Source organism: Vollenhovia emeryi, unplaced genomic scaffold (assembly GCF_000949405.1).
Source record: "Vollenhovia emeryi isolate VEMERY1.0 unplaced genomic scaffold, V.emery_V1.0 DF939193.1, whole genome shotgun sequence".
Lineage (NCBI taxonomy): Eukaryota > Metazoa > Arthropoda > Insecta > Hymenoptera > Formicidae > Vollenhovia > Vollenhovia emeryi.
The window spans coordinates 334,395-346,481 of NW_011967173.1; the positions used below are offsets into that span (position 1 = coordinate 334,395).

General features: G+C 40.5%; 3 protein-coding genes across 6 annotated transcripts in view; 1 reads left to right on the forward strand and 2 right to left on the reverse strand.

Moving 5' to 3' along the window:
* Window positions 1-1,673, reverse strand: part of LOC105562175 — a 4,359-nt gene extending 2,686 nt beyond the window's left edge. For both annotated transcript variants that reach the window (XM_012012794.1, XM_012012793.1), the window contains exons 1-2: window positions 1,162-1,673; window positions 405-747 (exon numbers count right to left, since the gene is read on the reverse strand). In XM_012012794.1, the coding sequence (XP_011868184.1) occupies window positions 405-747; window positions 1,162-1,362 (544 nt within the window). In that variant the 5' untranslated portion in view covers window positions 1,363-1,673. The remainder of the gene's footprint in view (window positions 1-404; window positions 748-1,161) is intronic.
* An 80-nt stretch (window positions 1,674-1,753) lies between these two features.
* Window positions 1,754-5,168, reverse strand: LOC105562176 (zinc transporter 9). Of its 3 annotated transcripts, none has more exons than XR_001008955.1 (12): window positions 4,912-5,168; window positions 4,230-4,754; window positions 3,976-4,165; window positions 3,799-3,881; window positions 3,472-3,595; window positions 3,266-3,404; window positions 2,875-3,198; window positions 2,589-2,801; window positions 2,362-2,496; window positions 2,177-2,290; window positions 1,968-2,080; window positions 1,754-1,856 (listed from the first exon to the last, which is right to left on the reverse strand). XR_001008955.1 is itself a non-coding variant. In XM_012012796.1 (12 exons), the coding sequence occupies exons 2-12, from the start codon at window positions 4,702-4,704 to the stop codon at window positions 2,036-2,038; spliced, it is 1,779 nt and encodes a 592-aa protein (XP_011868186.1). In that variant the 5' UTR covers window positions 4,705-4,754; window positions 4,912-5,168; the 3' UTR covers window positions 1,802-2,035. The 3 variants fall into 3 exon arrangements, 2 of the variants coding, with proteins under 2 accessions (XP_011868186.1, XP_011868185.1); XM_012012796.1 differs by having other exon boundaries at window positions 1,802-2,080; window positions 4,230-4,508; window positions 4,572-4,754; XM_012012795.1 differs by having other exon boundaries at window positions 1,802-2,080.
* Window positions 5,169-6,101: 933 nt separating this feature from the next.
* On the forward strand, window positions 6,102-7,726 carry LOC105562177 (protein YIPF1). Its single transcript, XM_012012797.1, has 4 exons — window positions 6,102-6,410; window positions 6,502-6,887; window positions 6,963-7,143; window positions 7,299-7,726. Exons 1-4 carry the CDS (start codon window positions 6,212-6,214, stop codon window positions 7,499-7,501), a joined length of 969 nt encoding a protein of 322 aa, XP_011868187.1. The 5' UTR covers window positions 6,102-6,211; the 3' UTR covers window positions 7,502-7,726.
* The last annotated feature ends 4,361 nt before the right edge of the window (window positions 7,727-12,087 follow it).

Sequence of the window (12,087 nt, forward strand, 5' to 3'; positions counted from 1 at the left end):
TGCCTAATACTTCAGCCGGCGACAGGATAGGGTTCTTATTCCTACCGCTAGCAACTATGTCGCCACCGTCATCGCGGAGTTCTCGGCTCAGGGACCAGGAGCCTTAAATCGATAAATGATTTTAATTTTTTAATGCTAATATTCATCCTATTTAAAATCACTGTAAAGAATTTACTGTGAAACGCTTTACTTCAGCCGGGGTTTGAATCTGCTCTCAATCCGCGACGGGTGTCTTTACCAATTCGACCACCGAGGCATGTATTTTAAAATTCAAATTCCCGATTAATCAACCGGAAGATTTTAAGCAGATTGCGGTGGAGAGAAATCGCGGGGCGGATTTTTTATTTTACTTTTTGGGTTTGGCTTCTCTTTAACAAGAGCGTCGCGTAAAAGGTATTCCTTACCTCGGGAAACATTCCTCCTTCTTTTTCGCGATTTATCAGCGAGGCTGTCTTCCCTGTCGCTGTAGCGCTTCACGGAAGATCCTGTGTCTGTTCGATCGCGATCGTGATCTGCCGTGCGAGGCCGTGCACCAAACTTTAGTCTCTCCGTCCGTTTACTCCGCTTCCTCCTCCTCCCGAGAGACCTCGGCGCGATTCTATCTTCGCTCGCGTGAATGTCGGAATTACGCGCTTTTTCGCGAGCCGAGTATAACTCGGCTTCGCGTGACTTATTATTACTCTTGACATCCGGTGACTCCTCGGTCTCCTCGGTGTCTTCAATGCTACCTTGTCTTCGTGGGAAATTCTAAGATGTCGAATAGCGAACTCAGTGTAATAATACATTTTTCGTTTGATTTTAATAATTTTCCCGCTTCTTGGCTCTGGCTTTGTAAATAATAAACGGCAAACAAATAAACTGCCGGCTGTCGTGGGATTTATCAAATTAATTGTTAATTAAATTGACATGACGTGGCTGCGTTTCGACAGACGGATAAAATACGTATCGCCAGTGAATTAATCATTCATTCCTTTTTAATTGAATATTAATTATACATAAATGTGTACGACTGCGAAATGGTAGCAATTTGTAATTTATGATTGACCATGTCTAATTAAATGATTACCGTGTCAATTAGATTAATTAGTCGCGCAAATTACGCTAATGACGCTCTTTAAACTACATTAAATTTTAATTCCCGTCCCGTCAAACAATACTGACTGTTGTGATTTCTCGGCCGTAGGGTCGGCTCGATTCTTCCGAGCTGCTCCATCGTTTCTGCGACGGCGTGCCGCCGCGTTTCGCAAAGCTGTCGTGCTCCATATCGCGAACGGAAGCTTCATCCTCGCTGTCGTTCCGTTGGAGCTGTTCATCGATCGCCGTAGATCTTCGTTCGCGAGAAACTCGACTTCCGCGTGTCATTTTAGGACGCTCCGAGGCATCAGTCGTCGTCAGCAAGTTATTCTCCCGTCAACTACCGTCCCTGCGATTAATTTCAAACACCATACACGAGTCCCGGGAATTTTCTTTCAAAGTATCTGCACAGTGTGAAACTATTATCTATCGGAAAATTATCTGTTTCCCTTGAATGAATTTATCTGTTTAATAGTTCAACTTCGCAGCTGATCACTACAGGGCGAACCATCGCGAGGTGTCCATAGTAACGCTTTGTTGTGCTTACAAAGCTCTGTGACGACCAGTCTGAACGATATTTCAAGTCAAGTGAGATAGAGTAGGGATTAACACACACAAACAATTCGCAATTTTATTTATCAAACATATGTGACAAATATATCAGTGAGAAGAATATTTATAGATTGCATTACTTTATTTTAGGAAACAGAACATTTTTAACAATACATGTTTAAGAAATTCCTGCCAATTTATTATAATGACTGGTAGAATTTTCACAGCATCTGTACAACATACATAAAATGTTTACAAAAATTAATTTTTCTTTAGTGCTAAATACTAAATAAAACTTAAGACAGAAGAATCTAAGTAATTACATTAAAATAATTCCTTACTTTATTAAAATAATAATTTACATCCAGTTTTATTTAGTTTTAACTTAAGATACTATATTAATAAGTCCTTATAGAATTTCTAAATCACAATGTCGTATTTCTGGATGATTTTTCTGAAAATGAAAACAGATGAACAATTATTATGACTTTTCATTACTGTAGATTTATATATTATTACATATTATTGCATAAAACGTATATTTGTTTACCTTTAATTTCAATTCTATTCTATCAATTTCTCCACCAAGCATGTCTACGATATTTTCGCCGTGTTTCAATAAAAATGCTTCTAATTCATCTATATTTTGCATACCTTTCACTTCCTATAAAAATATTTGAGGCATTTGTTGATATATTATATTATTAATTTCCATAAAAAATATAAAATCCATACCTCCAGCATTGCAATAAGATCATGCTTATCTAGGTAAGATCTCGTGAGCTCTCGACCGTCAAAATCCAGTTCGGCTTTATATCTCACTAGATTATTACCCATATCGATGCCTTTCACATCATGAATTGCACGAACCTGAAACGTAAAATAAAAAGTTTAAACGCAAGAATCAGCATTAAAAAAATTGATTGAATATTGCACATAGTTGATTTCAAGATCAATGTTACCATTATGTCCGCTTCTAATTCGGCGTTAATTTTATCGAGATTCTCTTGCGATATACTCCTTCCTATGAGCGCAGCAACGTTAGAGTAGATTATAAAGGACGCCACTCCACCGAGTAGTCCGCCAACCAAAAGCGAACCAGTAGCGTCGAACATCGGATTTTCTAAGTATGAAGTCAAGCCCATACATCCAGCTGCGACAATGACTCCAATTACCTAAGAATGACACAGGAATCTCTCTGAGTGCAAATAAAATATTTGAAGAAAGTAAACAAAAAAGACTACTTACAGCTGCAAAGTCTTCCATGAGTACGACGTTCACGGATGGATCCTGCCCTTCCAGAATGAACTGTTTAACACTCTCCTTTTTTTCCTCCGCGCCTCTCTTTATGGAGTGTAATGCTATCATTAAGGTCGCCCCTTCGGATAACAGGGACCCACCCAGGACGAAGTACGCCCAAAAGAGAGAATCTAATGGCGCGGGAAAAAGAAGACCGTGAATTCCGTGATAGATGGAAAGACCCGTACCAACACAAAAGATTCCCACGCCCGATATCAACGAGGAAACGTACTTCATGTTTGTGTAACCGTACGGGTGGTCGGGATTAGGATTCTGCAAAATAATGTGCACGAAGCAAATTAAGCACGGAAGAGATTATTCGCACGAGTGATTTATTTACCTGCACCGATTTATGAATACCGTACGCTAGAATCAGCTGATTGCAAGTATCCGCCGCAGAATGTACACACTCGGAAAACATACTGTGCGAGCCAGTGTACAACCAAGCGGCTAACTTGCACAAGAAATTGCTGGCATTTCTAAAAAAGCGAGAAATTAATCGAGGAAATGCACACAATTGCAATTACGCCTAAATTCAATACGTACATAGCAATCGCAGTCAATACGACTTTGCCAGATCTCCCAAAAAGACCCTCCTTCTGAATTATCTCCGTCTTGCTGCCGATCTCCCGTCTGTAATCTCTCAATCTCCGCTTGACCGTAAAAACATCTGCGACGAAAAGCTTGTGTTTCAATCTTTGTACCAATTATTATTCTACTAAAAGGATAGTTCCTATCAGGATATACGTGAATCCTGTAAGACAAACAGTCTCTAAGCACAGATATTCTGTCTCGAGGTGTTCTCTTTTATAGGAACAATCACTTTGAGTTAAACCAACAGACAACTAGCAAGTATACGATATGCATATTTACTTTGCTGATAGATCTTCCGCTCAACTTCCTTCTTTAGGAGTTCCTTCAGCAAAGCTTCTCTGGATCCCCAGACTTCTAGAGCTCTATATAAAAAAGGCAGAGCTTTAAAATATTTAATTTCTAATTTTCCACGATATACTCAAGTACACATTGTAGAAACTTATTGCGTTCTCTTACTTAGCCTCAACATCTTTCCTCCAATACACTGTGATAGGCGGTTCAAGTTCATACGGGGAACGTCTTTTTGTTTTCGGCAAAGTCTCCAAATCAGACGGCTTCAACAAAAAGTCCGCCATAGCTCTCACGGGGGTGATGAAGTTCCGTTCCAAGGAAGATGTCGACTTGTCGACTCTGATTTTCTTTTTCGCTGCAAACGCAGACGAATTAGTATTTACAGTAATCCTAGTTTAAATCAGTACTCATTGCTGTACCTTTCTTCGACGCGGCATCATCTTTCAGTGGCTCTTTGAATTCCGCAGACTTCTTCTCAACAAGCTTCGCCGCCTGGCCCTTTCCCACCTCCTTTTCATCAGAAATAACTGGCTCTATGTCTAATACTCTCTCCTTTAACTTGCCCAACTTCTCTTCATTCAATTCTATTATTCTCTGCTTAACCTCGTTGGCTAGCTTCACTTCGGACCCATCTTTATTAGACTTTGCGTCGTCGGAAAATCTGGCCGCGCAGGTCCATCTACAATCCCCGTGCCTGCCTGTCTTTCTGTTAGCAAAAACCTTTTGGGAATTGGAAAACGCGTGTACTTTGTATCGCGTACCATACTTGGGAACTATTAGAACGCTGGCGTGTCGTTTAATCAATCCAATGTGGAATGTGCACAGTCGATCGGCATGGTACCGGCACGTTACGTTACGAATGAAGCTGACAAGATTATGGGGCCGATGCAACATCCTCGTTTTCTCCCCTTTTTCCTCTCAGTCTCGGACACGCATCACTTAACCTATAAAGGGGCAAATCGATTTAAAAGGTGCCACTCTCAGAAATCAAGAGAATTTTTTTATGATTGCAAAAGATAAGAAAACGGTGTAGTATCATGTTCGTAAAATTGTACACAAAAAATGTAACGTGCTGGGGAAATGTCTCTTGCAAACGCTCACCTTTTCCGTCTGTCAAGACAGTTCGCTACGCAACGGACACATTGCTGCACAGCTGCAAGATGTTACGCTATAATGATACAGCGAGGTTTACAACCGGTCTGTTCTAATATAAAGTAATTATCTAATGACAGAACGACGCAATGTCAATAATAGTCAATATTATATTTGCATGGACATGAAAGAAAAACAAGTAACGCTGCCGTGTGGATGCGCAATGGACGACCACTCAGAAACTCTGATTCCTCGTCAAAGAACATACAGGGTGAATCTTAGCTGCTGTACCAGCTTTTTACCGTGAGAGATGGATTACCGACTGCAACTTTAGTTCACTGAACGGCACGAGAGGGCAGCTGCTTAGATCTCAGGGCTGTTGCAGGCAAGTTGAAAACTTGTTCCACTCACAGACATCACGCGGAGAAAAATAATTTGCTAGCACAGTATACCATATGTAAATTTAAGTAAATTTTGTCTGTTATTTTATAATAAAGTTATTTTCTCTTTTATGGTCAACTCTGTGTTAAGAACACTAATTTTATTGAAAAATAATTGTGCGAAATATTTAGCTAAAGAAATAAAAGAATTTCTGTTCAGTCAAACGTTCTGCTGTAATGGTGAATAATTTTAATAATGTGTAATAAAGAAATTTTCGTATCGCCATCACATTCTTATCAAATACATATGCAGTATTCAAGTAGCAGCAACAATTTCGCTGCAGAACGTTTGACTGAACAGAAATTCTTTTATTTCTTTAGCTAAATATTTCGCACAATTATTTTTCAATAAGATTAGTGTTTTTAACACATAGTTGTCCACAAAACAGAAAATAACTTTATCATAAAATAAAAGACAAAATTTACTTAAGTTTACATAAGATATACTGTGCTAGCAAATTATTTTTTCTCCGCGTGATATCTGTAAAGCCTTGTGTCCACGATCCAAGAACTTGGTTCAAGTTCTAGTTTCGAGAAATGTGTAGCCAATCAACCTGCAGCTATTCCATAAAAGCTGCAAGGTGATTGGCTACGCATTTCTCGGAACTAGAACTTGGACACAGTTCTTGGATCGTGGACACAAGGCTTAAGTGGAACAAGTTTTCAACTTGCCCGCAACATCCCTGAGATCTAAGCAGCTGCCCTCTCGTGCCGTTCGGTGAACTAAAATTGCAGTCGGTAATCCATTTCTCATGGTAAAAGGCTGGGGCAGGCATTAAGATTCACCCTGTATATGTATGTGTGTTCCCTGCGATGTATACATGGCACTTGTCAAGCCAAAGTTGAAACAGTCAAAGAGGAACTGAATCATGGACGTTGGTCAATCAAAAGACACGGACGCGCAGTTTATATCCTTCCACGATTTCCCAACGATAAGTCACGCTGGCAACGCCGACGGACAGCTGGGCACCGGGGCTTCCACCCACGAGCCCTTCCATAACCTTCCAAATGATTCGTTGGGTGTCGGCATTGTAGAAGATTTACAAGGAATCCCCGATAAAACCGAAGGTTTGAGACATTGACATCTCGGGGGAACTTCTTTCTGTTTCTTGCAGGCAAATGTATATGGTGATTTAAACGGGAGTATGTCGTTTACTAGATACTGCCCAACGCAGCTTCTGGACGATCGAGTATTACCAAAAGTTTTTCAACGTCAACACGAGTGACGTGTTGGAGAGGCTCAAGCGATCGATGATACCGCACGGTAGCGACAATTATCTTTTAACGCACATAAGGCCGAATCCAGACCTGTATGGGCCCTTCTGGATATGCGTGACTCTGGTGTTCTCCATCGCGATCAGCGAGAACATGGCCAACTATTTGCAGACCGCTAGTTCCACCAAGTACCACTGGAGATACGACTTCCACGTTGTGTCGTACGCGGCCACTTTTATATTTTTATATGCGTGGATTCTACCGTTAGCCCTGTGGGGCGCGTTCAAGTGGACCAACAGTTCGAGGAACACCGAGGAGGAATTGATCGAGGTCTGCAACCAAGTATTATTCTTCCGCTTTGGCTTCCAAATATTATTCGTCGTCGTATAAATATTCGTTTTACAGTCCTACGCCGTCCCGGGACTCTTGGAACTTTTGTGTCTGTACGGATATTCCTTGGGCATTTACATCCCAGTAGCCTTTCTGTGGGTAATTCAAATCGGTTGGTTGCAATGGAGTCTAGTCATATTGGTGACAAGTTTGTCCGGTGGCGTTTTACTGCGATCATTGTTACCCGTAATCGCAGGTGAGAGAGATAAGCACTGTCTGCAAAATAATAATTTATAATCTTTAAAGTATGTAGAAAATATGTGAATAAAACTCTGCCTCGGATAAGTTAATCTAGCGAGAGCAGAATGTGACCGACTGAAATAAATATAGATTAAATAATTAATTTTACAGGGAAACATAGAATTATATATGTCGCTGTAATTCTGGGTATGCATCTGCTGTTGGCAGCTGGATTCATGCTATATTTCTTTCACGTGCCATCTAAGAGCACTGTGTCAACCGTGACTGAATTGATAGCATCCTCTACGCAGGCCAACGTGTTGCATAAAGTAGCGCAAACGAACAGTTCTGTTGTCGAGCCGACGGCATCTTGAAGCATCGAAATGCGAATCTGCTAACAATAGAATTATCTCCAAGGCAATTGGGAAAATTTGTTTATTCGTGTGTGTATGTCGGATTTCATTTAAAATATTGCCTCCGATTTATATGTATATCAATCAAAATATATACAGCTGATATGGCGTTAATCGTGTAAAAGTAATATTTATACTGTAACTATGAGATAAGGTAAGAATAAAGAATATTCCATACCTTAGGTATATCACTACGATAAAAAAGGTGAATCCCCCGCTCCGGCTAAACGTTTGTCAGGACGATAATAACACATTTTTCCTCTGGATAAATGAGGGAATTAGTTTTCCCATGTATAATTAAAATTGACCGGTTTTCAGGGCACTGATAAGACCGATGAAGTGTCTGGTTGATTTATTTCACAGCCCTACTGCAATATAGGGGCGCGTTACATCAACGCAACACATATCATTTACAATCATACGAAATAATCTCCACGACGTTGTACATAATACGTGATCGCGCGGTATTAGTACTTATAATACAATAGATTATTACATTATTAATCGTACATAATTCATTAGTATCTTGTTCGCGTTTACCAATGTGACAAAAGGCAACATTCATTTTGTAGTTGTTATCGTTAATGTTATTATCGTCGGTGTATTTAATATAATATACCATGACAATAGTAATTCACTCGCCGTTGCGGTAGAAATGCGCGTGATCGCAAGACAATTTGTGTCGGTATGCCGATGAATATTGTACGTGCTACTTGCAGCGATTTCGAGCCTCGAAAAGAAATTTCCAAGCCTCGACGGGAACTGAGGCCCTCCCTCGCCGATAACACGCCACGAATTGACAGTCCGCAAGGAGAGAACTCGATGTGGCTCGAAAACTAATTTTTGAAAATCATGGGCTCTGCGGAATATATCGCTACGCCGAAACGAGGATCATCTCGGTGAGATTCGCCTGCAAGCCTTGTCGATGTAAGCGTCGTATGTATAAAATACAAGAGAATTCCACGGGGAAAAGCCATAGAATTGCACACGAAGTCGAGCACCTGTCGCACGGGACTATTTTCAACTGTACACACACAACACACACATTCTCTCTCTCTCTCTCTGGCTGTAATAAAATTCTATTTTCTCCGCAAAGTGTGGCTCGTGCTGCAACAGTGGGCAAGTTAAAAACCTCGAACACCACTTTTAAGAGACATCAGACGTCGTTACTTGCGTCGGATTAAATCTTGGACAACTAAATCTACTTTCTCTATACATATATTACGCAGAATATGTATATCATAGCTAACGCGCTATGTGATCTATCAAGAGACATTTATCTTATACAAGTTATATGAACGAGGAATCGAATTTTGCAACTTGGCAAGGAGAAGGCCAAACTCAGTTTATGTCGAGGTACACGACGACGTCTTCCCAGTAAGCATCGACTCTTATAGCTACGTAATATCAACATTAATATCTCCTACTCGACAATCTAACTGTTATGTACAACGTGTGTTACATTACATTTATATTGTTGAGTGGGAAATTATAATATTGCTGTTACCCCTCATGGAAAAATTTTGCTGAAAATGTAATGAAATTGATGAAAAGTGAAATGAAAGTTATTGGAAACTTGTTGAATCCATTTCAAAATAAATCATAAGTTTCGTTATGAAATTCAATGAAATACTGTGAAATTAGATGAAAGTTAATTAATATTACTAAAAATTAGTGAAAAATTTTAGAAATGTTGTATATTATGAAATTTGCAGAATTTCACTGAAAATAAATTTTTTAATGAAAAATTGCTGAAATGATATTGAAATTGGGTCAATTGCAAGAGAATTCGGCAAATTTCATTACGTTTTCAGCAAAATTTTTCCATCAGGGACGTGACTGTTAGTTGACTTACTGGGTTTCTCCTTTTTTCTCTCTCTCTCTCTCTCTCTTTTCGCAAAGTGATAATAATGGGGTGCTCGACGGTGCGGAGGCTGTAACGGTGTTGAAGTTTACAGCTAGTGCTCACAACGACATTGGTCCGACGCGTTTACGAGATATTGCAGTCACAGATTGCGAATAGGCAGGAACGATAATAATTAAGAAATCTACGACGGTAATCCTAATACCGAGTTGCCGTTTCCACTTCTCTTTCCCCCCCCCCACCCCTGTTCCGCTAACAATAAGACGCTTTCGACGCTGCACACGCGACGCATTGCTTTCTCTCCCTGCTCGTCCCCTTTCCTTTTATGATCCCCAATGATACATTTACAGTAGCGCGTGCTCGTAATACGAAATAACGCCGTCGTTTATTTACAATATAGTATCCGCCCCGCCGGGCGTTGTTATAATATACGATAGTTGTTTCGTTCGCCATTACGACGACCGGTAGTCGCCCGCGTGTCGTATATGAATCCCGTCGCGTTTCAACGTATTACATATACACATATTAAGACGTACCCTGGTTTTTAATCAATCGTTACAATATAGGTGTGTATAACAGTGCCTGCAAACGATGTGCTTGTTTTATACAATATCGCCCCGCTGCACGCTGTACAATCCGCAGATGCACAGCGAACCGACGTCGCGTAAAGCGAGCAGGTCCTTTACTAGCGAACTATCTATTTACGAGCATATTATGTATACTACCAAACCCCTTCTTCTATTACAGTAATTTCAGAATGATTATTCAGTCGCATACTTAGTCAATAGTTATGTACTCTGATTCACGACAACGTATTGAACTCGGGGGGAAACTTGGTGACAACGAAAGCTGGACGGCCGCATCTCGCGGGGTCTCAATTGACACGCAGCCTTGCGTTGAATTTCTAATGTGAACTGCAACGTGACGAAACGCAGAGAAAATTATTCAAATTAATCGTGAAACGTTTTATCGTTAGAACGTTCATTCCGGCAGTTCTTCGAATTGTAAGACGTACGCTGTTTCAGCGTAAGAAGGAAACAATTAAGTTTGAATCTAATCAAACTCGAAATACATAATTAAATGTAAATCGGTGACTTCGCGGAACTTTCATTTCTACCGCGTGCAAATTCGACACGTGTGTGTCCGAGGCTCGGAAAGACATTTATAGGTTTTACAAAATTTTAAAAGCGCTGGGAACTTTCTCTGCTATTGCTCTTGGCTGCTGCTACATCGCTCGATTTGTAATGTTGTGCCAGTCTTACGCGTACATGATTTAATAAAAGGACTCCCGTAGTTAACAGATGCATTAGACCGAGGAAACGTTCAAAGCTGTTTAATTCTTTACCAAAGTTTTAAAATCCGGATATACTGCATCAATTAGGAAATTGCTTCAAAACCAACGTAATTGCGAATAATAACAAGCTGCCAAGTTCTTATTTGAACTCGAATGGATTTGTGATTTGGGAGACGTGAGAGGCGTTACAGGCGACAAACTCTGTCCGTGTAATCTATAATAATACAGGACTTAGCCGATATAAGGAGAGAAGTGGATATACACTGTTACATAGATTTCGTATCTTTCAAAGATCTACTTATCTCGTAAAGTCGATATCTGTGCTCGCCGACACGTTAATGTAGATTGTAGCGTAAAAACCCTAACGATCCTAACAGATCCTAACGATGGAAAACTATGGAGCTTACGGCGACAAATGTATCTTACAAGCTTAACGTTTAACATCCTACAGATCGGTTCCCGTACGCGGACGTTTATCCCGTGTGAGTTTTTAAATGCCCTACGACTTTATCGAATTCACAATCAATTCTATAGCTTGGAAGTAGGGCAGGGGGAAGGTATATTATCGGTAGAAAAATCGTGCCGCCTTGAAACCAGCACAAATTTAATTCCCAAGCATTCTCTTGAAACTTCGATGTGGATACGAACGAGGGTGCTAAAGCCACAGAATCACATTGGTCGATCTAGAGTACCTGGATTGGACTATTGATATTTTAGACGTCATGCGACAGCACAGAGAGAAGTACGGAACAAAGCGAACGCTGAGACACACAAAGTACCAATCTCTAATCGCTAATCACGTTTATCTGCGCTACTGGATTCGATGCAGTGTCATATAAAAAGGGACGACTCGAGCTTCACGCCTAAGCAAAAACACTCGTCCATGTATTACAAACGCGAGGCTTCTTTTGATCGACGTCACATTTTGATCACTTTCTTTCGGTAAAACGATTACTTTGATTGCGTACTTAGACGTATTACATAGAACAGGTACGTAAGAGTTAAACACTTTTTCCCCACCCTCCTATCTCCCCGTCTGGAAAGCTTCTAATTGCCGTGTTGCTGTGCTATCCGATAGCACCCGAGCGGTCGACTTTTCACTGATGCGACAAGCTGAGGCTTAGGCGTATTATACTACTATTTCAGTTCTTAAAAGTTGCGAATATCGTGATAATTGACGTTTACGTTGGAGCAGAAAATCAAGGATTTCGCCGTTTTATGTCAACCTTAAGCTGGCTCCGCTCGGTTCTCCTCGTTTGAAAATGAGCAAAATCCGGCCTTAAGAAAATCGCCCATGAGAAAACGGCGCTCTTCCGTTCTGTCGGGAACAATGCTTCCGTTATCGCGAACGCAAAGAAAAACCTCGTGTCCAAAGCAGGGGACGCTGGA

Excerpts from the sequence above, each read along its gene's own strand:
- LOC105562176 (XM_012012795.1), bottom strand. The coding sequence starts at position 4,704 with ATGTTGCATCGGCCCCATAATCTTGTCAGCTTCATTCGTAACGTAACG. Across the intron at positions 4,166-4,229 it reads TGATGCCGCGTCGAAGAAAG|CGAAAAAGAAAATCAGAGTC; the intron begins GTACAGCAATGA and ends CTGCGTTTGCAG. Across the intron at positions 2,802-2,874 it reads TCATGGAAGACTTTGCAGCT|GTAATTGGAGTCATTGTCGC; the intron begins GTAAGTAGTCTT and ends TGTCATTCTTAG.
- LOC105562177 (XM_012012797.1), top strand. The coding sequence starts at position 6,212 with ATGGACGTTGGTCAATCAAAAGACACGGACGCGCAGTTTATATCCTTC. Across the intron at positions 6,888-6,962 it reads CCGAGGAGGAATTGATCGAG|TCCTACGCCGTCCCGGGACT; the intron begins GTCTGCAACCAA and ends TTCGTTTTACAG. Across the intron at positions 7,144-7,298 it reads ATTGTTACCCGTAATCGCAG|GGAAACATAGAATTATATAT; the intron begins GTGAGAGAGATA and ends TTAATTTTACAG.